We start from the raw sequence: 24,373 nt of genomic DNA, 5'->3' as shown, positions 1-24,373 counted from the left end.
CATGCTTAGTGTCTTTGATTTATTCCCAAAAATACAGGACAAAAAGGTATCAAACGAAACAGTAACGGTCATAATGCAAAATAATTTTGGGTAAAAGTAATGCTTATCTTGCATACAACACCCATATTAAAAGTGCATTCTCCCTGGACAAAATACATATATATATACACCCACAAGCATATATACATATATATGTATGGTATTTATGTATATAGAGGCATTTGGAGAGAGATATATGTTTGTGTGTGTGTGTGTATATATAAAATATAAAGATATCATCCCCACATTGATAGCCAAACTAGTGGAACATTAAAATTCTATAAGAGATTTTTTGGTATAGACACCCCAAACAGTCTTCAAACACTTTAACATATTAGCTCACATAAGAATTAGATATGATTCTGAGAGAAAACGTGACTTAGTGTCACAAATGGCTGAAGATTAGGCTTCCATATTTTATCACGTCAAACACCAATTAGCCCAACTACAAGGAGCATGAAGCAAAGTCAAAATACCTGGAAAGAAAGTCCTTAGAAATTGCCATCGGAACATACCAGAGAGGGCACTGATAAAAGTTAGCTAAGAAAAGAATACAGTAGTGCAGACACAAGATTACCAAATCCTGAACCAAAAATGTGACAACTGCTGAAAGGACATATATAAGAAATATCAATAGTCAAAGTCCAAATCAGGATTTGTTTCCAAAGTATGGAAAAAAATGATTTAAATTCATAGAGTTTGTTTCAACCTAAATATCCATTGACAGATGAATGCATGAAGAAGATGTGATACACACACACACACACACACACACACACACACACACACACACAATGGAATATTACCCAGCCATAAAAAAGAATGAAATAATGCCATTTGCAGCAACATGGATGCAAGTAGAGATTATCACGCTAAGAGAAGTCAGAAATAGAAAGACAAATACCATATGATATCACTTACATGTGGAATCTAAAATAGGACACAAATGTACCTATCTACAAAACAGAAACAGACTCATAGACATAGAGAACAGACTGGTGGTTGCCAAGGGGGTGCGGGGTGGGAGAGTGTAGGAGTGGGAGTTTGCCATTAGCAGATGCAATAGAGCAGAAATTAACACAACACTGTAATCAACTACACTTCACTTAAAAAAAAGGAAAAAGAAAAGATATATGCACCCCTATGTTCATAGCAGCACTATTCACAGTAGCCAAGACATGTAAACAACCTAAATGTCCATGGACAGATGAACGGATAAAGATGTGGTACATATAAAAAGAAATTTCATAGAGTTTGTTGGTTGTACTGTCTCTCAGTTGGCACTCGGCAGTCATTTATGGAGTGAGTATAGACTTAAGTCTTGGCTACCCAGGATCTGAACCCTCAACCTATGTTTGAGAAATTTCCCTTTTACAAACATGAGGGAGAGAAGCAGAGTCTATTAATACAAAACAAAAACATCAGGTTTTTCTTGTCTCTCCTTTGCTCAGGAAATGTCCACTGCACACTTCACCCCAACGAGATGACATGACCTGGTCAACTCAAATTCTCCTGCAAGACTTGGTTCCAGCACTGTCTCCTCCAGCAAATGCTCTTCTCTGTTCCCAGTGTTCTGTGCTACCTTTATTTCTGTAGTTACCACAGTTTGTTACAACTATGCATTTGTCCATCTCTCACAGTGGACTGCGGGCTTCCTGAAGGCAGAACCCATGTTTTATCCACATCTCTATCCTCAATATCCAGCCTAATGCCCAGCACATGAACACTTGAGGAATGAATGGATAATAAAGGAACAGATGAGCTTTGTGGACTGAAAAGTACCACTAATTCAAATTTCTGGAGATAGTCTCCATTTTAGGTTTGATCCTTTTCTTTTCACTAATTTCTACAGACAAAGCCACCATCTAAGGCTTCCAATCAGGATTTGAAATCCTCATCAAAATCCATAGGGAACAGGATCCGATGTCACAGCTCCTCCATCACCCAAACAAATACACATGGTTTTGAGGTTTCCCAAGGGCTTTTCTCTCCTGAAAACAATCTGGAAAATAGGTGTGGGGTGAAAACAACATGCAAGGGATCAATTATAACATTTTCAGAAGCACTAATTACTTCTCCTGGGTTCTGAATCCTCCCTTCTCGTGTTCTCATGTGCATTCAGCTTCAGCTTTTGGCCATGTTCCCAGCTGGGATGCCTTATAAAATAGTAACAGTCACAAAACAACAATAGGGATTCATATGTATTGATATCGACTACGTGGCAGGCAGTGCACTACAGGCTTTAAAGGCACTGTTTCACTTTATCTTCTTGACAACCCTGAGCAGCAGGGTGTGTTATTGTCCTGAATTTACAGACGGAAAAACTGAAGCTTAAGGACGTTACATAACTGGGACAAGGGCAGAATCTGACAAGGAGCAGTCAGTATTTGAACCCAGGTCTGTCTCCATGCAAAGCCCAAGCCAAAATGCTGCACTCTGCTGGCATTATACACTGAGAACTCATCAAACAGTCGTGTCCAATATGAAGCTGAAAAATCAGGATAAAGAAAATACAGATGAATTCATGCTTCTGCTGCTGGGGAAAACGATACTGATGGTAAGCCCCAGAAAGAAACACCACAAAGTGTATGTGCGCACACTGGCATACTCAGAAAAATAAACTGTAAGAATTAAGATGTAGTTCCAGCTTGTTAACAAAACAGTATTCATCTAAAATAAAATAAAAAAAAAAAAAAAAAAAAAAAAAAAAACAGTATTCATCGAATATACGAACGCTTCCCTTACTTGGAATGGTTTGATCCAGACTGTGGAAGGCCTGGTCATCTCTATTTTAACAAGGTTCGCCCCTTCCCCCAGGTGAATCTTATCAGGGAAGTTGGGAACTAAACCATCTTAGAATTCCCCTTGTCTCTAATCTTTCCTTTCAAAATTATTAACATTTTGTACTGGAAAAAAAAATCCTCAATAATATCAGATATAACAAGACAAACAGGACAATCACAAACACGCCTTATACCCTCAACCAGTAGCAGCAAACCTTTTCATTCTTTTCCAGTGTTGATTTTTACTGTTTAAATCTAGAGGCAAAGAACACACTTAGGCCTGGAGTGGCGGACGGGGGTGTTTCATGCTGGTCTAACTCTGGAAGACACTATAAAATGATGACGTCGGGAAAAGATACCATTTGGTAACAGATTTTTTAATTTTTAATTTTAATTTTTTTATTGAAGTATAGTTGATTTACAATGTTGTGTTAATTTCCGCTGTGCAGCAAAGTGACTCAGTGATACATATATATTCTTTTATATATATATATATATTTCCATTTCCATTACAGAATATAATAGGATATTGAATACAGTTCCCTGTGCTATACAGTAGGACCTTTTTGTTTATCCATCCTATATATAAAAGCTTACATCTGCTAACCCCAACCTCTCACCCCATCCCTCCCCCAACCCCCTTCGCCTTGGCAACCACCAGTCTGTTCTCTATGTCCATGATTCATAACAGATTGTTTTAAAAATAAAATCAAAACCACTGAAATAAACCTTGTGGTTTGAGACATCTGATCATCTGACAGGACACTGAGCAATAATTTTCTTTCTTAGCTGGAAAAAAAATAGAAAGTAGAATGGTGGTTGCCAGGGTCTAGGGGGAGGGGGAGGGGGAGTTACTATGTAATGAGCACAGAGTTCCAGTTTTGCAAGATGAAAACAGTTCTGGAGACGGATGGTGGTGATGGTTGTACAATATTGTGAATGTATTTAATACCAGTGAACTGTATACTTAAAAATAGTTAAGATGGCCAAGTTTACGTTACGTACCATGGTCCCTCAGTATCCATGGTGGATCAGTTCCAGGACCCACAAGGACACCCAAGTCCACGGATGCTCAACTCCTTTACAAGCCACCTCGTATAGGCAGTTCTGCATAAGTGGATACAACCAGCCCCAGATCGTGTAGTATTTTTGATCCCTGGTTGGTTGAATCTGCAGATCCCATTACCTATGGATACTGAGGGCTGACTGTATATTTTACCACAGTTTTTTAAAGTTTCCAAAAATTATTAAAGACAGATTTTTACATATTTGAGGGAAAAAGGCTATACTGAGGTGGAAAAAGGCTATACTGAGGTGGAAAAAGTCAAAGGGCTGTGATTCAGGTGTCCTGTGCTTTAGTCCTAACTTGCTTTGACTTTGAACACACATCCAGACACCTGTGTCACACTTCCCATCTACAAAAAATGTGTACGGGGTGGAGGGAGGGCGTTGGGGGCTGCTGCACCATATGGTTTGAAAAACCCCACTGATTTGCCCAAAGTCTCAAGAGAAGATCCATATGAAAGTACTTGGGGAACTAAGTATACAGAGCAATGTACAGAAGTTATTAAGAAGTTATCTATGGGCATACAAACAATGTAACACAATGTAATCAGAGAAGCAGAATGTGGTGCTTTGGTATGCTAATTATAAATAATCCTTCCCAGGCAACAAACTAGGAGTTCATCCATTCACTCAATATTTAATAAGCATCTACTATGTGCCTGGCAGTAAGGCATTAAGAATACAGGACTCCAGGGCTTCCCTGGTGGCGCAGTGGTTGAGGGTCCGCCTGCTGATGCAGGGTACGCGGGTTCGTGCCCCAGTCCAGGAAGATCCCACATGTTGCGGAGTGGCTGGGCCCATGAGCCATGGCCGCTGAGCCTGCGTGTCCGGAGCCTGTGCTCCTCAACGGGAGAGGCCACAACAGCGAGAGGCCCGCATACCGCAAAAAAAAAAAAAAAAAAAAAAAAAAAAAAATATATATATATATATATATATATATATATAAGAATACAGGACTCTGATTTCATTTCTCTAATAATTAGCAATTTTGAACACGTCTTCATGTGCCTACTGGCCATCTGTGTGTCTTCTTTGGAGAAATATCTAATTAGGTCTTCTGCACATTTTTCGACGCAAACTAGTATATACAGGATGGATAAACAAGGTCCTATTGTATAGCACAGGGAACTATATTCAATATCCTGTGATAAACCAAAATAGAAAAGAATATATATAATGTATAACTGAATCACTTTGCTGTACAGCAGAAGTTAACAAAACGTTATAAATCAACCATACTTCAACAAAATTTTAAAAAATTTTTAAAGAATATTGGACTCTGTGTATGGAGAGCTCAGAGCTCTGAAGGAAGCTGGGGGGAAACCAGGAGAAAACCTGGTGGAAGAGTGCCAGGCAGGAGGCAAAAGCACACACGTGCACTGTGTTAGAGGGAGCGTGCGTACAAGGGGACCAGTGCTCTGGCAACAAGCCAGCAAGCAGCAGGGGGACACAGGGAGAGACGAGGCTGGATGAACAGCAGGACCCAAGATGATGCAGAATCTCATGAACTTCTTAGGGAGTTTTGAACATTTTCCCAAGAACTACGGAAAACTATTAAAATGCATTAAGGAGGATTAAGAGATTAAGCTTTCAGCTCTGAGGTCAGACAGAGAAGAAATGTAAAAGGGTGAAAGTACTCCCAGAGAATCCAGGGAGAGGTCAGGGTGACTTGCAAAGGAACGTGGCAGCAGTGGGGAGAAGTGGACAGGCTGGGAGACAGAAGGTCAAATGCACAGAGCCAGGGGTGTAGGTACGGACGAGAGTCAACACAGAGAGAAGAGAAAGGCAGACAGGCAACCTTGAAGAACTCCCATGTCCACCAGCCTGTGAGACAGTCTGAGTGTGGAAAGGGTCCTGAGCAGGAAGGGTCCAGGAAACGGAGGAAAACCAGGGCACGGTGGGGCCAGAAAAGAAAAAGAGCATTTCGTGAAGAAAAGATACCTGCAGTCAGTAGGGTCAAATGCTGACAAATAAGATGAGGCCTGGAAAATGTGTACTGGATACCCACATTTATCCTGAAATCACTCATGACCCTAGAAGAAGTGGTTTTGGTGGATTTGGGGGCCAGAAGCCAGATTCAAGTGGGCTGAAGAATAAGTATGGGGTGAAGAAATGAAAACAGAAGGTGCGGACAATTCTTTTTGAGAAGTCTTCCCTTTAAGGAAAGAAATGGTCTATGGCAGTAGATGGAAAAAAGCATGGGGTTGAGAGAGGGTTTTTTTTTATTGTTTTATTAATGAAGAGGCTTCAGTGGGCTTAAAATCCAGTGAGAAAGATCTGTTGAGAGAGAAAAGTTTATTAGAAGGAGAAAGAAGGTTTCTGAGGCAACAGTTGGGATGAGGTCCAGAGCAGGGGAGGAGGGGACAGCCCTGGACAGGTGGAGGGAGGACGCCCATCAAACCGGGGAAAAGATGGCGAGATGGATGTAGAGGAAGGTAGGCTTGTATCTTTGGGAGCCAAAATAAAGACTTTCCACCTTCTGGCCTCAAAATCTTCTGAAATGGGCTTCCCTGGTGGCGCAGTGGTTGGGAGTCCGCCTGCCGATGCAGGGGACGCGGGTTCGTGCCCCGGTCTGGGAGGATCCCACATGCCGCGGAGCGGCTGGGCCCGTGAGCCATGGCCGCTGAGCCTGCGCGTCCGGAGCCTGTGCTCCACGGCGGGAGAGGCCACAGCAGTGAGAGGCCCGCCTACCGCAAAAAAAAAAAAAAAAAAAAAAAAAAATCTTCTGAAAGCAGGAGTGAGGAAGGACAGAGGGTGTGAGGGAGAGAAGGGGTGAGTTAACATGTATACAAGAGACGGCTGGGCAGAACCATGAGGCTGGGAATCCACCCTGAAGTTGCACTTTCTCCACTGTGCTTCATTTGCTGGGTACAGGCACAGAACAAGCAGAGAGCTGCGCTCAGACAGGTCAGGCTTTGCTGGGAAACTGGTGTGTACTCAGCAGCATGGAAGGAGCTGAAAGGGATGCAGGGAGGGAGGAAAGGAGGGAAGGAAGGAAGGAAGGAGGGAAGGAAGGAGGGAAGGGGGAGGGAGGGAGGGAGGGAAGGGGGAGGAAGGGAGGGAGGGAAGGGGGAGGGAGGGAGGGAGGGAAGGAAGGAAGGAAGGAAGGAGGGAAGGAAGGAGGGAAGAAAGGAGGGAGGGAAGGGGGAGGGAGGGAGGGAGGGAAGGAGGGAAGGAAGGAGGGAGGGAAGGGGGAGGGAGGGAGGGAAGGAAGGAAGGGGGAGGGGGGAAGGGGGAGGGAGGGAGGGAAGGAGGGAAGGAAGGAAGGAGGGAGAGAAGGGGGAGGGAGGGAGGGAAGGAAGGAAGGAAGGGGGAAGGGGGAGGGAGGGAGGGAAGGAGGGAAGGAAGGAAGGAGGGAGAGAAGGGCGAGGGAGGGCGGGAAGGAAGGAGGGAAGGGGGAGGGAGGGAGGGAGGGAAGGAAGGAAGGAAGGAAGGGGGAAGTGGGAGGGAGGGAGGGAAGGAAGGAGGGAAGGAAGGAGGGAGGGAAGGGGGAGGGAGGGAAGGAAGGAAGGAAGGAAGGAAGGAAGGAAGGGGGGAGGGAGGGAAGGAGGGAGAAACTCACTCCATTCACCTAGACATCAGTCTTAGCCCAACCTCTGTGCTCAGCACACAGCACACCAACTCACACACAGATGTACGAAGCCACCCGTGTCACTTCCATCCGTTCTCAGATACATCACACAACACAAACATGCATTAACGATGCCTCACTTAGTCTATGATGGCAGGACAGTCACCATGACAAATTCCTGAAGATGACTGTTTGGACTAAATCGTGTTCAGGCTTAGCATATTCTTACTGTTCTTATTGGTGGGAAAAAGCATCTCACCTCGGCCCCTTCCCCGCAAGAGGGGAAAAAAAAAAGACCTGTAATATGGTCCTTCCCTTCCCCCAGCAAATAACTACAAATGTGCAGGAGACCCACCCACAGTTGTGTAACTGGGTGTAGACAGTCCTTTATGCTCATATTTGGGTACATACTGTTGAAGAAACAAAGCCAAGAGCTCCAAGGTAGCAACAAGCTATAAAAGTAACTCTCCCTTTTCTCAAAAGGAGATGTATGAATTTACTTCCAATATTCTTCTTTTTTTTTTCCTACAAAGTGACTCTCTCCTACCAACAAGGCAGAAAGCAAAGAATGAGAAACACTATAAAGAACAGAAACATGTTTATGTGTAACTGAATCACTTTGCTGTACACCTGAAACTAACACAACACTGTTAATCAACTATGCTCCAGTCCAGTATAAAAAAGAAATTTAAAAAAAAAGAAAAGAAACACTATAATTCACAGCAAGCTTTGTTAGGACCTCAAGATTAGAATCTAACGCGAGACATTAGAAGATACCTAACGAATTATAACTCTCACTTCTTCACAAAGAACAATTAACCCCATAACAGCCTCACAGACTTTACTAAACACAGAGAATAGTATTGGTTTTGACAGAGTAACTCCTTCAGTTCCTATGTTTAAGTGACCTTAAATTGTAGAGAGAGAGTAAACTGTAAGTAAATCTAGGGGCTAGATACCACCCTCCCCCACAAAAAAAAGGGGTGTGTGTGTGGGATGAATCAACTTATTTACTCTGGGAGAAAATATTAAACTACTTCTTTCAGAGAATAACATGAGAATATGAATCTATCAATGAGCCAAAATAAAAGAGGTGCTGCAACAAAACAGAGGGACCTATCAGAGAACAAGAGATGGAGAGCACACAGCCACTGGTCCTGCACTGCAGGAGAAATCTCAGGGTAGGAGAAGGTCAGAGAATGCTGAGGGGAAGCTGATGAAGGAAGAATGCATCAGGTTCACAGTAAGGGGAGTCTTTAATCAAAGCCCATCTTCTCCTGAGCCTCCTAGCCACAGCCCTGTTATTAGTGGGTCAGCAGCAGCCTGGAGGGAGGGAAGGAAACTGACATTTATTACATGCTTCCTAAATCTGGTGTGACAGGCACATTCTCATCTGTTATCTCGAGACACCGGCCTCCCTCCCCGCTAGTATTCTAAATACACAGAAAAAATACACAGAAGATACTAAAAACAGTCAACGGATATGAACACTAACTCACACGCCTCTCGTGGATACAGATGCATTACCAGCCATGCACCTGAGCTCCCTACGGATTTTAAAATGTGATAATGTTTACAAGTCACCCACATATGCCCTCACAGTTCAAGTGTTTTAAGTTTATTTGGTAAGGTAAATAATCAATTTGATTTTGCCTCACAAACTGAAATGTTTGTGACTTTTTTTTTTTTTTTTTTGCGGTACGCAGGCCTCTCACTGTTGTGGCCTCTCCCGTTGTGGAGCACAGGCTCCGTACCTGCAGGCTCAGCGGCCATGGCTCACGGGCCCAGCCGCTCTGTGGCATGTGGGATCCTCCCGGACCGGGGCACGAACCCGTGTCCCCTGCATTGGCAGGTGGCCTCCCAACCACCGCGCCACCAGAGAAGCCCTGTGACTTTTTTAAAAATGAACAACCATCAAGGCTCTGTCTGTGTCTAGCTCAGGGCCATACAAACCTTACCTGTGTACACACACACACACACACACACACACACACACACCCTCGTACCTCTGGGTTCTGCAGCCTGAGGGCAGACCAGGTTCTGAGAGAGAAAAAATCCCTAGTCAACACTAATCCAACTTCCTATGGGAACATTTCAAACCCTAAAGGGCCTCCTCCCAGTATTAAACCAGTCCAATCCAGTATAGCTTGTAAGGTGTGACTGAATCCAGGTATGAGGCTGAATCACAGCCTCCAGGTTCTATTAAAGAAGATGACTCTGACAATGGCCTCACAGCCTAACCTTCCCAATTACAGCGTCTTTAAAGATTTAATAGAATGCTATTAGGATGGTCCCATTAAATTCTAATTCCAAATGAAGACAATGAACAAAATCACTGCTACCCAACTGCACACTCAGAAAAGTGAAAAATTCCTGGCTGCCTAATTAGGAAATATTTATATGGCATGCTTCTAAAACACAACCTGTTCCAAAAACGTTGTCTTACTTGGGTAATAGATTTAAAACAGGCTTGTGAAAAGGATGCCAGGGGCTTGAAAAGGAGAGTTAAATAAATGAACGCGATAATTGAAGAACAAGAAAGGGACAAGCAGAAACTAGTGAGCTGAAATAATTTCTCTACAAAACACCCCCAGCATTTCAGTCCTGACATACTTATTAGTAACTTGACGTGTGGCCACCTGAGGCTCGCCTGGCCCCGCTGCAGTCTGTGCTCTTTGTTCTGGCCCGTGGGTGCCCATTCTTGTCTCTGCCTGTCGGACAGAAATGTTTTCACACTGAGTGATGCTGGGCGCTGCTGAGTTGGAACTTGGCTTCCATCAGTGCTCCAGGGTAGGGACTGATAAAGTCAGACAAGTTGGGGGCTGAGTTCATGCTGGAAATCAGAGCTTTATTTCTCAGAAAGGAAAAAGCCCATTTTCCTGTGTGTACGAGCATACTTGAGAGCACAGAAGTCTCAGGTGAACCCTCTACTGTTATCACCTGCCTCTAAAAAACGTGTGCTACTGTCAGGAATTTCACTCCTCTGTGTGTGTCTTAACTCCTGGTGACTTACTCCTGGCGTCTAAAGGATACTCCTAGAATCCCCTGGCTATTGGTTCTCAGTTAATTCTACTTCATCCTCTCTCGCTTTTAAGCTCCTTACTCATCAAATGCTCTTGTGACATCCTTGTCATCTAAGTCCATCAAATCCAAGTCTGCTTTGTTATTCTTTCAAATGAAAAGTAAGGTGAGGGGCAACAGTGAGGCTTATTTACCTAAGATGTCTCACCAGTTGTGGTTTTTGGTGAAAAGGTTTTAATACGCTTTAAAGAAAATTTAAACTGTATAAACAAAACAAGCAGAAACTAGTATAGATATGTGGTATTTTTATTATTTGAACCCTTTGCATGGAAAACTGAATATAACAAACGTGCCTAGAAGGAATTAGGAACAGAATTTCCTAAGACAGAAGTAATATAAAAACAATGTATTTATCAGTGGCCTATTTAAATAGAACCCACAGAACCATGCCTTGTAATCTCTTCTACTAAATCATATTACTTTATCATCCTTACTATTGAAACCGAGCAGGACCCTGTGGGTGGGGCTCCTGAGCATGGAAGCTTTTCTGTCCCATGTCTCTTGTCTGTAGGGAACAGACTCCAGCCTCCATGATCTTCCCTGAGTCCCAAAGGGCAGATTCGAACAGCTGCCAATCAGGGAAGGGAGGGGGATGCAGAGACAAGAGAGGACCAGCCCTGGGGCAGGGTCCTGGTTGCGCCTCAAGGGATACACATATCAATATCTTTGAGCTCTTTACAGAACTAAAACCCCCAATAAATGGAAGATGTCAGCATTCTTCGACTCTGAGGCCAGATTAAAGGAACCAGAGAAGCTCATCAAGATTAGGAGATCAGGGCCTCCCTGGTGGCGCAGTGGTTGAGAGTCCGCCTGCCGATGCAGGGGATACGGGTTCGTGCCCCGGTCTGGGAGGATCCCATATGCCGCGGAGCGGCTGGGCCCGTGAGCCATGGCCGCTGGGCCTGCGCATCCGGAGCCTGTGCTCCGGGGGAGGCCACAACAGTGAGAGGCCCGCATACCGCAAAAAAAAAAAAAAAAAAAAAAAAAAAAAAAGATTAGGAGATCACCTGAGCCCAGATTAAAGGAGTGCAGGCCCTGCACACACCCTAATCTTATCAGCAACCCCACCCTTGTACCACTGCTATAAAACTCACCAAATCCTCCTGGGATGGGTCATGCAGTTTTGAGGGGCACACGCCCGCTCTGGCGCCCTCTACCTGGCAGAGCAATAAAGCTATCCTTTCCTACCCTACCCAAAACCCTGTCTCTGAGATTCAGTTTGGCACCGGTGCACAGAGGCTGAGTTTTCAGCATCACTATCCATCGCACAATCCAGGCTATCCACCCTCTGTAGGATAACATGACACACTAAAACTACAGAATAGTCCATTTGTGATTTTCCTCTTACTGGTACTAAGTATTTTAATGTTCTCTTATTATCTACAACTTTCCTCACTACATTACAGTTGTTGGTGATGCTATTTTCAGAGATGGCTGATTCTAAGTTAAACAGTTAATGCTGTCCTCATCTATTTCTTACAAGGGACCAAGATCTTAGCTGGCAGTTATGTATGATACTACTCATTTGGTCATCTTGTAAGCAGATAGGGTAGGGGGTCCCCGGAGAAGAAAGAGAACCAGGCACGGCTTTCCTGATATAAGAGGAGCCATTTTTGGTCTAAGCCATCTTGTGATCTAAGCCTGGCCACAGTGCTTGCCCTTGAACAGATCTCAGTAATTAAGTATCTTAATGGAACAAAAGAAAGCAGAAACATTGCCTGTTATCAGGCAAGAGAAGTAACAATAGCAAAGATAATATATCAGTTGTAAAGATTCCCAGTTCTGTTTCAATGAGCCTGAAATGCTCAACCACCAGATAAACTAGAACCTCAGAGATGACGATGGTGACCTTTTCTGACCCTTGTGACTTCAATCAACTAAAGCTTGGGCTCTGTCCACCACCCAAGCCCTTTCATGAATATGCATGTACTGTTAGCTTAAAACTTCCCCAATTTTGCTGTCTGTGGAGACACTGCTTCTGGAAAGATCTTCAGTGTTCTCCTTACTTGCTGCAAGTAAAATAAATCCTTCCCGATCTTTGGTTTGGTTGTGTCTTTTGGCTGGACGCCCACCAAAAGGCAAACCCAGTTTTCAGGTAACCATTTCTTAAATCCATCAAGAATTTTCACATGTCTCTGCTGAATATCATTAGTCTTCAAGGATGCACTACCACAGCTTCTCTGGCCAAAAGTTCCATTTCTTGATATGTAGTCTGCCTACAGGAAATTAACTAACTATTTACACAGAAGTATATGAGGACTTGAGAATCCAGAGCAATCACCTCCATTATTTAAAAGCGTATGGGGGGCTTCCCTGGTGGTGCAGTGGTTGAGAGTCCGCCTGCTGATGCAGGAGACACGGGTTCGTGCCCCGGTCCGGAAAGATCCTACATGCCGCGGAGCGGCTGGGCCCGTGAGCCATGGCTGCTGAGCCTGCGCGTCCGGAGCCTGTGCTCCGCAATGGGAGAAACCACAACAGTGAGAGGCCCGCATACCGCAAAAACAAACAAACAAACAAACAAAAGTGTATGTGATATGGAGCATATGAGTTACCCTTTGAGCCTCAGTTTAATAATTTAACAATTTGATAACAAATTGATAACAATGGAAATAGTGCCATCTATTTCACAGGACTGTGATAATTTTTTTTTTTTTTTTTTTTTTTTTTTTGCAGTACCCGGGCCTCTCACTGCTGTGGTCTCTCCCGTTGCGGAGCACAGGCTCCGAATGCGCAGGCTCAGCGGCCATGGCTCATGGGCCCAGCTGCTCCGCGGCATGTGGGATCTTCCCGGACTGGACTGTGATAATTTTAAAAGCTACCATATATTAAAAAGAGGCAGGACAGGAATTAATACCTGGTCAACATCCTGCATCTATTTCCTGGGTACCTGCTATGTGACAGTTACTTTCTTTTCACCTCCATGGAACATTCTTAGTGTGTAACATCTATAAATCAGTCTTATGAAAATTTCTCTTCATTTTTAAGTCATATAATAGTTCTTTCGAAAAACAGAATTTTAGAAAATTAAGCTTCTATGGAACTTTTAAAATAAAAGTTAGTAAATTGTTAGTAAAGTGCTGTTTACTGGGGTTAACAAACACGCTCTCCACTTTCAAAAGTCATAATCTATGGGGGGGGGGACACTAATAGAAATATGCTAGACAATCCAAATTAATGTGCTTGATTCACAACTGTTGACAGTACTCACATCAATACAGAATCTGAAGGATGCTATTACCTTCCCATTTCAGATCTTAATTCTAAATCTTAGAAGATACTAAGTGTAGTTGGCCCTCTGTATCTATGGTTTCCGCATCCTCAAATTCAACTAACCACAGATCAAAAAGATTTGAAAAAAAACTCCAGAAAGTTCCAAAAAGCAAAACTTGAATTTGCCGTGTGCTGGCAACTATGTACACAGCATTTCCATTGTATTAGGTATTAGAAGTAACCTAGAGATGATTTAAAGTATATGGAGGATGTATGAGGTTATATGCAAACACTACACCATGCTACGTAGGGGACTTGAGCATCCACAGATTTTGTTATCTGCGGGGGTCCTAAAGCCAATCCCCCCGGCAGATACCAGGGGACAACTGTACACAAAAAACTTACTAAATCAGTTATTACAAATAATACTGGTTTATTCTTAAATGATAAACACTATTTTCCTTCTCATCTCTAGAGAAATCTCTCGCATTCTATCTACTGCAGGTGACCTTGTCACATCAGGGAACCATAACCCTCTTTCCATCCACTACCCCAATCACGAGGTTGTTTCCTGTGAAGCCCTCCTTCCCTCTTAAGGGCCTTCTCAACAAAGTATCCTGTATGGTTAGACTTGGCATCTGAGTAGAAATCAAACCCATGTGCCACCTCAGATGATTTTTATTATGGAAGTCAAGTAAAATTCATATAAATAATAAAATTTCTTATCTGAAAAAATCCAAAAAGCCCAATGAAGTGGGTATGTTTCCAGAGTGAATCCAAATAAATACATTACAAAATTTAAGAGAATAATTATGACGTAAAGACAACTGTTAAGTAAAACACTACTCTCTAAATGTGATTAGTACTGCCCAATAGCCAAAAATCCGCTAACAGTGATTTCATAATTGTTCATAACTTTGTCTCCTTTGTTTCTAGAGTAAATCAAGGCTCTCAACAAAGAAAACCATGTGGAGCTCAATGCCACCTACTTAATTCTTACACATACTAGGAAAAAAAAGTACTCATTTGTTTTTTAAGTAAAAAGAAAGGCCCAAGGACTTACAAAAAATACAGTTCTACAGATGAAAGATTTCTTCTAGTAAAAGAAACCACAGTAATTCTAGGCATAGGGTAACTTAACAAAACTTCAGCAACAAAGAAATCTTCGAAGTATTTAAACCTGATATTCAGTATTTTTACCATGAACTCCAACAAGGGAAAACAAAGCACACTAGGAAATCCAAGTTCAAAGTTAAAGCTAACATACTACTATATACAAAATAGACAGCACACAGAACTCTACACAATACTTCATAATAACCTATAAGGGAAAAGAATCTGAAAAAGAATAGATACATATGCAGCTGAATCACTTTTCTGTACACCTAAAACTAACACAACATTGTTAATCAACTATACTTCCATTAAAAAAAAAAGGTAGGGCTTCCCTGGTGGCGCAGTGGTTGAGTGTCCCCCTGCCGATGCAGGGGACAAGGGTTCGTGCCCCGGTCCAGGAAGATCCCACATGCCGCGGAGCGGCTGGGCCCGTGAGCCATGGCCGCTGAGCCTGCGCGTCCGGAGCCTGTGCTCCGCAACGGGAGAGGCCACAACAGTGAGAGGCCCGTGTACCGCAAAAAAAAAAAAAGTTAAAGCTAAGCAATGTTCTAAAATGATCACTCTGTCAAAATAAAAGTTCAAAACAAATCACTTTCACAAGATCCAAATCTTCTCCTAAAACAACGTGAGCTCTGTAACACTAAACAGGAAATTTTAGGATCTTTGACACAGCAGTGACTTATTTAAGTATAAAAACGCACAGCAGGTATATACCAATTGGTACTCATAATCCTTCCTAAGTATTGAAGAGACAGTGCCTGGAGACCAGTTGTTTTTAAAAGTCAATTATTTTAGAAGAATAGCTGGCTTCTAAATGTTTTGCTTCTAAGCTAAAAAACTTCAGAGAGCAGAGCACACCCTCAAAATGCATCGTGACACACATCCTTTGGTGTAACAATCCAAATACTGTCATTCAAAGGCTAAGAAGACCTTTCCACCCCAGGTACAGAACAGGTGAGACTTCCGACGGCCTGTGTTCTAAGTCACATGGGACACAGTGTGATCATCACACTGTCTGTGACCATGAAACCCTCTTGGCACTGTGTTCCTCAAGGAGAGCTGGCACTTTACTCCGGGCAAGCACAGGATTTTCTTTTTAACTCAGCAATCTACACCTACCTCTACTGAAATGTTGTCCTGTAAAGGAAGCAGACTATGAGAGCATTTAAAGGGGACTCTTGGGTGTGGACCCATGGGAGACTCAGTACAGTTCTGTAGATGTCAAAGTCTCCAAAATAAAAAAGAGAGGGGAGAAAGGGGAGAGAAAGGAAAGGAAGAAAGAGAAAGGGAGAGATGGGGTTCCAGGCAAACAGACTGGGTGAGAACCTAGCTCTGCAACCTGGTGGCAGTGTGACCCTGGCTAGCCTGAAGTTGCCCATCTATAAAAGTGGGTGACAGCAGCTCCTGCTTTAAGGGACTCTGGGAGATGAGTGAGATAACATAAGGAAAGCATTTAACAGAACGTCTCACATGCAGAAAGTTATCAAAATATGAACTATTCTGCCTAATATTTTTATTGCAATCAAATAAGTTTGTCAGTTTAGTGAGCTACTCTATTTAGGAAGATATTCAGTTCTTCAACGACATGATATAATCCTTGCAAAACTAAGAAAAATAACGGAGATGAATACATCATTTTCAGTAAAGAATTTCCAGGGATTTCATTCCTTATAAGGCAATAGGAGTCTGGACTCAACAGGCAAGTACCTGGGTTTGAATATCAAGCCCGACACTCATAGTTTTGTGACCTGAAGCAAGTATTTACTCTGGTCTCAGTTTCTGTCTGTTAACTCAGGGAGGACAAGATTCCCTTAGGGATGCTGTGTGGCCTGAGTAATGAACATATGTAAACTGCTTAGGACAGCACCTGGCACTTAGTAGGTGCTATGTCAGTGTTAACTCAGATCTTGGGGTTCACAATTCTCACCGGGAAACTGTTTACCACCCCGAAGTTGGCCATCGTTAAACCCAGCTACTCACTAGAGTAACTAGATGAGGAGGCTATGACATGGAAACTTGTGAGGCTTAGTCTGAACCTTGACCTCACTAATCATCAGCTCTCTGCATACACAATCTTGGTCCTCCACCTACAGATTCTACGCATCAGCGCTTACTCTCCACTAAGTCACTGACAAAATCCAAAGACACACCATAGCTCTGCGTATCTGAGTGACGATCTCTGGGTAGTGGAACTGTGATTTTTTTTTCACTTGTCTGTATTTCTAATGTTCTGCCATACACATTCAGTGCTTGTCTAATAATAAAAGGTTATTTTAAAATTTGGAAATGAAAGAAACACTTCTCAGATTTGTCAAAGGGGGAAAAAACCCAACCAATTCCATACCTGTATTTATGAATGATGGCATTAAATAGTTTTCCGTCTCTCCAGCAGGTGGTGAAATTTTCACACCGAATCCCCGCGTAACCCTCTGTGGCCTGCTGTGTCCACAGTAACAACCTCTCTTTTGCAGACATGTCTTCTGACTCACCAGTAACATGGATATCAGATATCTAAACGGAACAGAAAACATTAAACCATTAGGAAGAAAGGAAACTAACACAGATTAAGAACCTACTATGTGCCAAGCACTTTACAAGTGCTGGTTCACTTAATCCTCCTAACTCTCACTTGTAAGAGGAGTATATTTTTCCCATTTTACATATAGGGAAACTGAGTTTCAAAGAGGTTAACAGATGGAAAAGTCGGATTTAACCCAAGCATCTCATTTTTTTTCATTCCAAAATGTCCCAGTGTTGAAAATTCTCCATTCCCCTTTACTAATTAGATCTGTTCAAACAACTTAAGCACATGTTTTTCCAAGTTCAAATGGATCAAAGCAGAACCTAAAAATTAAACTACGTTACTACCTGCAGAGAAAAACTTGATCCAACAGGTATTCTGTGTAAAGAACAGAAAAGGAAAACAGCACCCTCTCCAATTAACCACATTACATAACAATTTGGCTTGAGGTCTCTCTAATTTTCTCATGCATCCTCATTCAGCTTACTCAATGGGAAACTTTTATCAAATAATTTTCCCTATACTTTGTTTTCATTAATTTTTTAAAGTCTCTTCCACTAAACGATAATAAAACAGGCCCCCAGTTCACACAATTTACGTCTGCAAGTCGCCCTTTGATAAGGGTCCTACTTAACCTGCTGATAATGACATTGAGGCACCAAGTGACTTCGGCAGGGGTCACACAGTGATTTCCAAACTGGGAGTAACACCAGCAAACTGTTCCCTCAGCCAGTGCAGGAGCAAAGCCAGGGGATCAAGAGGACAGGCGGCCAGCCAGGGTCAGACGGGAAGCAAAACGGAGGGGGGGCAAGTCATCCTGCACCAGAAAGAAAATCCCTGAAGTCATGACACTGGCCCCAGTCCTGGCTGCTAGTCCAATAGCTTTGAACACGTCATTTCACATCCATGAGTCAACAGCCTCATCTATGAGGAAGAAGGAGGCAGAAGCAGATAATGTTCAAGACTCTTTTCAGTCTAAACTCTGAGAGGCTAAGACACTGTAAAAACAACACAGAAGGCAAAGGTCCAAACAGGCAGTCAGGCAACTGAAAGTAGAAAACCCAGACCAAAGATAGCCCTTAGTCTAGAAAGATGAATGGATAAAGAAGATGTGGCACGCGCACACACACACACACACACACACACACACACACACAGTGGAATATTACTCAGCCGTAAAAAAAGGAATGAAATAATGCCATTTGCAGCAATATGGATGGACCTAGAGATTATCATACTAAGCGAATTAAGTCAGACAGAGAAAGACAAATACCATATGATATCACTTATATGTGGAGTCTAAAATATGGCACAAATGAAGTTATCTACGAAACAGAAACAGACTCAAAGACACAGAGGACAGACTTGTGGTTACCAAGGGGAGGGGGGGTGGGGGAGGGATGGACTGGGAGTTTGGAATTAGCAGATGCAAACTATTATACATAGAATGGAAAAACAACAAGGTCCTACTGTATAGCACAGGGAACTATATTCAATATCCTGTGATAAACCATAATAAAAATATGGAAAAGAATATATATGTATAATAACTGAGTCACTTTGCTCTACAGCAGAAATTAACATGACATTGTCAATCAACTATACTTCAATAACATTTAAAAAACTAAAATAAAACAAAGAAAGCCTTTTACACTGGGCAATGCTGGGTGCAAACAGAAAGCCCTTTATTCCTACCACTGCCCCAGGAGCCAGAGGACTAGAGGCCAACCCAGGGACCTGGGGCAGGAACACGTGGCAGTTAAGCCCACCCTAGGCCTACCAGCTCTGCCAGCACCCAGTGGAAGGGATGTAGGCCCGCACGCCTCTCTCCATCCGGTACTGGGTGAGGTAGCCGTGCCAGGGAGCTCACACCCAGACACAGCCGGAGCAAGGCTCTCTACACAGGGCCAGTATTTGAAAGTGTAGGAGTATCTCAATTTAGTCATCTTTCCTAGGAATCTGTGCTCATCTCCACAGCACAGGAAAGAACTGTGTGCATGAACATGTTATATAGGATATATGGGAAGGATTTCTTTTTGTTTGTTTGTTTTTGTTTTCATTTTATTGAAGTATAGTTGACTTACAAGGCTGTGTTAGTTTCAGGTGTACAGCAAAGTGATTCAGTTACATATTTATATATTCTTTTCCAGATTCTTTTCCCTTATAGATTATTATAAGATAGTGAGTACAGTTCCCTGTGATATAAGGTAGGTCCTTGTTGGTTATCTCTTTTATATATAGTAGTGTATATCTATTAATCCCAAATTCCTAATTTATCCTTCCCCCCGCCTCTCCTCTTTGGTAATCTTTTTTTTAAAACATGGGGAAAAAAAGAGCAGAAACATCGCCCAACTTCCAACTGACATTCTGCCCTAAAATCATGCTGGCGAGCCTTCCCAGCACATCCCAGGAGTTCAAATCCCATCTCTACCACCTATATGTTCAAGTTACTTATCTGCTTTAAGATCGTTCTCTCACTTGTAAAACAAGGATGATAACAGACATTACACTGTGTTGTGCAAATTCAACAACATGGACACAGAGTAATGCCTGGCACACAGTAAGTACACTTTCAATTTGTTGGCTATTTTATTGCTGTGGTTATTCTTTTTTTTTTGACAAAGGGAGAAGCAAATACTTGGCTTTATTATTCTCCCAATTCTCTTAGTAAAAGGAGTAAAAGATAAAAGTTTTCAAATTTGTTGCCTCAAACCAATTGAAATCTCTGAAAACAAGATTCAGAGAAACAAATCTAGGAAACTGTAAATGAAAGGTTGAACCTCTACGTAAAATTTCACAAGAACCTTTACAGATTATAAAATCAGCTGCTTTTGGACTTGTGGTTGCGAAGGGGGAGGTGGGTGGGGGAAGGATGGACTGGGAGTTTGGGATTAGCAGATGCAAATTAGAATATATACGATGGATATAAGCAACAAGGTCCTACTGTATAATAAATAGCACAAGGAACTATATCTAATATCCTATGATAAACCATAATGGAAAAGAATATATATAAAAATGTATATGTGTATAACTGAGTCACTTTGCTGTACAGCAGAAATGAACACAACATTGTTAATCAACTATACTTCAATAAAATTAAAAAAAAAAAATATATATATATATATAAAATCAGCTGCTTCTGGGAACCCTAAGAATGCAGGGAGCTACGTGGGTGGTATTTATAGCTATATGAAGAAAGGGGCGATAGCTGGGCAGAGGCGGGGACTGGTTTCTGCCGGGTCAAGAACGTTCCACGCCAGTCCAGTCACAAAGGTAACTGCCTGTTAACAAGGGCTGCCAAAACGTTTCAACCACAGGGTAAGTTTAATAGTTGCAGCGCTGCCCAGCACACCCAGGGAAAGATATTAAGGAAGAAGAGTTTAGAGGTCTGAATATGGCTAAACATCAACCAGGAGAAAATAATATATTTTATTAAATAAGTTCCCGAAAGTTCCCAAATCATATTTCAGCACGTTATTCTCACACACACCGTTATCAGACCATTACACATGCATACACTGACTCAGAAGCTATAGTTTTAAAGGGTATTTTCAAATATATTATGAACCAAACTTTAACAAATCGAAGACCACTATCACGTTAAGTCTTTCAGCTTCTCCTGGGATTTCCAATTAACTGAGTAGTAACCCCATAGGGAAATCAAGGCATTTTTAGATATACTGTTACCACTAGCCACTACCTATCTGAGGTTATCAAACTTTTCATGATACAGTGTAAACAAAATTAAAAAGCAAAATAAACCAAACACTAAACGTTGTTAAGTCTGCAGTTGCCACTCATGACTCCTAATGTAAAATCTGTGCATTCAGCAAAACAGCCTGACTCTTCCATCAAGGGCAGGCCAGGTGGGATTCCAGGAAGTAACCAAGGCTCCTCCCTTCGAATCCTGGAGGCACACAGAGAGCAGAGATGGTTTCAATTCCTGCTGCCTGCATTCAAATCCCAACTGCAACCACTAAGAGGATTAAGACCCAGAGCTACTCAACATGGATGGACCTACAGACTATCATACTAAGTGAAGTAAGTCAGACAGGGAAAGACAAATATATGATATAGCTTATATATGGAATCTAAAAAAAATGATACAAAGGAACTTATTTACAAAACAGAAAGAGACTCGCAGGCATAGAAAACAAACATGGTTACCAAAGGGGAAAGGGGGGGAGGGATAAATTAGGAGTTTGGGAGTAACAGGTACACACGACTATATATAAAAGAGATAAACAACAAGGACCTACTGTACCGCACAGGGAACTCTATTCAATATCTTGTAATAACCTGTAATGGAAAAGAATCTAAAAATATATATATAAATATATGTATACTTGAATCACTTTGCTGTACACCTACAACCAACACCACATGGTATATTAACTATCCTTCAATTAAAACAAAGAAAAGATTCTCCTCATTTTTAAAACTTAAATGATGCCATAATAACATCTTCCTCCTGGAGCAGTTCTAAAGTTTAGACAAGATAATCTGCATTATCTCAGCACAGGGCCTGGCAGATAGAAAACTCTACAAATGTCAGCTTCTCCCACCACAACTTCATGAGCAGTGTTTGCTGCTTCAAGCCTCTCACCAGCGATCTGTCAGCTCACATCTAACACAAACAAGAAACTTTAGACCCAAGTTCCTTTCGAAACTGGAAGCCCTCATGCCACTCATCCGGGTCACTGCTGCTGCCCCCCAGGCGCAAGTTCTTCCTCCCACTGAGCCTCTCCGGCCACGTTTCATCTCTGCTTCATCTCCCAGACCCAGACTGCCTCCACTCCCAACTTTCCAGAAGTATCTATTCCACGGAAAACCAAGTCCGCCTCAGCGTCATTACCCTGCCCCGCTTTTTACTGAAACCCAGGCCCGCCCACTGCACTGTGTTAACTCAAGTCCTGGACACCACCGGGCCCACGGGCAGGGCATGTGTTTCTAATGCTCCCAGTGAAAACCGGTAGTTTTCAAACCATTATCCACGGGCACAAAGACCTTGCCTTCACACAGCAGGTCACTCTTGTGCCACCATCTTCTTCCTGTCCTCAAGATGACCCACACTCCCCAGCGGTCTGACACCGGGCTGGCTGTCCCCGTCTGCATCCAGGGACCCATCCTCACAAGGCTTTGTCTTCCCTCCATGTCAGCCGGTCACACACACCTGTGGCCACAGTCTGGATCTTGTCACATTGAACCCGACCTAGTCCACTTCAGGTCTGTACCTTCTGATAGCAATGTCCATTCTTCCAGTACTTTCATTCCTTAACTCCAGCTGGACCAACCACCAGGCTCAGCAACATCTCACATTCCTCCACTGGCCTGATTCTGCCCCGTCTCTGAGCCCTCGGCTCTCTTTACCTCCTTCTCCATTCGGTTTGCACCACATGATCCATCACTTCAACCACCATCCTCAACTCCCTCACCCCGTCCTCACCTTGCAACCACCAGCCAACCCTCAACCCTGATCCAGGCAGCGGTATGTCTTCTCCACCCCTGCCCTGAGTATACACCTGAACTAGAGGAAACCATACCACCACGTGGACCACTGCCTCCACGAATCCCAGCTCTGATCTCAGCTGGGGGCTCCAGGAAACTTGCCTTTTCTTCTCAGTGTCCTAAACAGCCGGTTTTTCTATCCCTCACAGCATCTCTGCCAACTCTTCACGAAATGCCTGAAGCTCGTACCCCACCCACCCTTCTTTCCACACCTGGCATCACTTTTTCATCTTCTTTACAGAGAAAACAGTGACACACATAAGAGCCCCCTTACTGTCTCACCCTGTCACCCTTGACCTTTGCTTCCTCCTGACCTGCTTCCCTCCTGTGAATCCTCCACCTCCTGGTGGGGGGAGGAGGGGCGGTGTCTCACTATCAGTGACCCTCCCCTCACCTGGGTCTTTTGCTCTGAGTATATAAGATGCCCAAGGCTCTTCCATCCTAAAATAAATAAAAACAAATAACCCTCATAAACCCAGTTTCCTCTGTACTTAGCACCAACTCTCTTCTCAGTAAAGCAACTGGAAAAAAAACCATTCTGTGTTTTATAATCGTTTTTATCTTTACTCCTCAACCCGTCCAGACTTGGCTTCCACCCCAAACACTCCACGAAAAGTAAGGAGAGGTGACCAGATAAAAAGGGAGGGGGTTCTTGCTCATGATTCTGTTTTCTCAGGAAAGAAGGAAATTAGACGGTTGGTGGAACGTCACAGAGGAAGTGGTGGGCACAGGAGGGGATCAGGCACTGAGAGACGGCACAGGGTCACCGGTCTCTCCTCCAGTTCCCCATCCTGACCTTGCCAAGGCAGCAGTTCTGCCAAAACTGCTCATCTGCGAATTGCCCACGAACCCAGGGAGACCAAAGTACCTGATTCCAGGGGTGCATGAGCTGCCCCAAGACTGTCTTCAAGGGAGAAGAGGGTCTTATAGCCCCATTTCTTCCGTTTCCCCATGGCCAACGATGAGCTGAAGCAACTATTATCTTTACTCAGGACCATCGCCTCTAGTCTCCAGTGTCAATACCAACAATACCGGGCTCAGGAGAGCTTCCCCTTCCTCTGGAACTAAGCCTTGGTGTCAGGACTAGTAACAGCCTCCTAACCAGCTGCACTGGACCACGTCTGCCCTGCTCTCACTCCGCAGACACATTAATCCAGGTCAGTCTCGGCTGGTCTGCCCAGACCCAAGCCATTCTCCTTCTATTCCACGATCAAACCATACGAACATCAGACCATGTGGACAACACACTCCCTCTCTCCTCAGGTCCTCTGTTCAGGCTACTTCTCCCCTTGGAACATCCTCCCCATACCCTGCCCAACGTGGTCAGCCTAGGTGCTCACTTACCATCTGCTGAGTAAGGGGCGGGAGACAGAGAGGGAAGGGGGAGGGAAGGGAGAGGAACAGGAGGGAGGGAGGGAGGGAAGGAGGGAAAGGAGGAAAGAGGGAAGGAGGGAGGAAAGGGGGAGGAAAGGAGGG

General features: G+C 43.3%; 1 protein-coding gene across 17 annotated transcripts in view; it reads right to left on the bottom strand.

Annotated features, from left to right (window-relative positions):
* DST (dystonin) overlaps positions 1 to 24,373 on the bottom strand; it is a 488,128-nt gene that overhangs the window by 196,082 nt on the left and 267,673 nt on the right. For all 17 annotated transcript variants that reach the window (XM_082637986.1, XM_082637996.1, XM_082637982.1 and 14 more), the window contains one exon: positions 17,210 to 17,376. In XM_082637986.1, the coding sequence (XP_082494112.1) occupies positions 17,210 to 17,376 (167 nt within the window). The remainder of the gene's footprint in view (positions 1 to 17,209; positions 17,377 to 24,373) is intronic.

Source organism: Mesoplodon mirus (assembly GCF_964341445.2).
Source record: "Mesoplodon mirus genome assembly, chromosome: 12".
In the NCBI taxonomy this organism is placed as follows: Eukaryota; Metazoa; Chordata; class Mammalia; order Artiodactyla; family Ziphiidae; genus Mesoplodon; species Mesoplodon mirus.
Note: the sequence above shows the minus strand (reverse complement) of the source record. Positions and strands in the feature narration are given on the sequence as shown.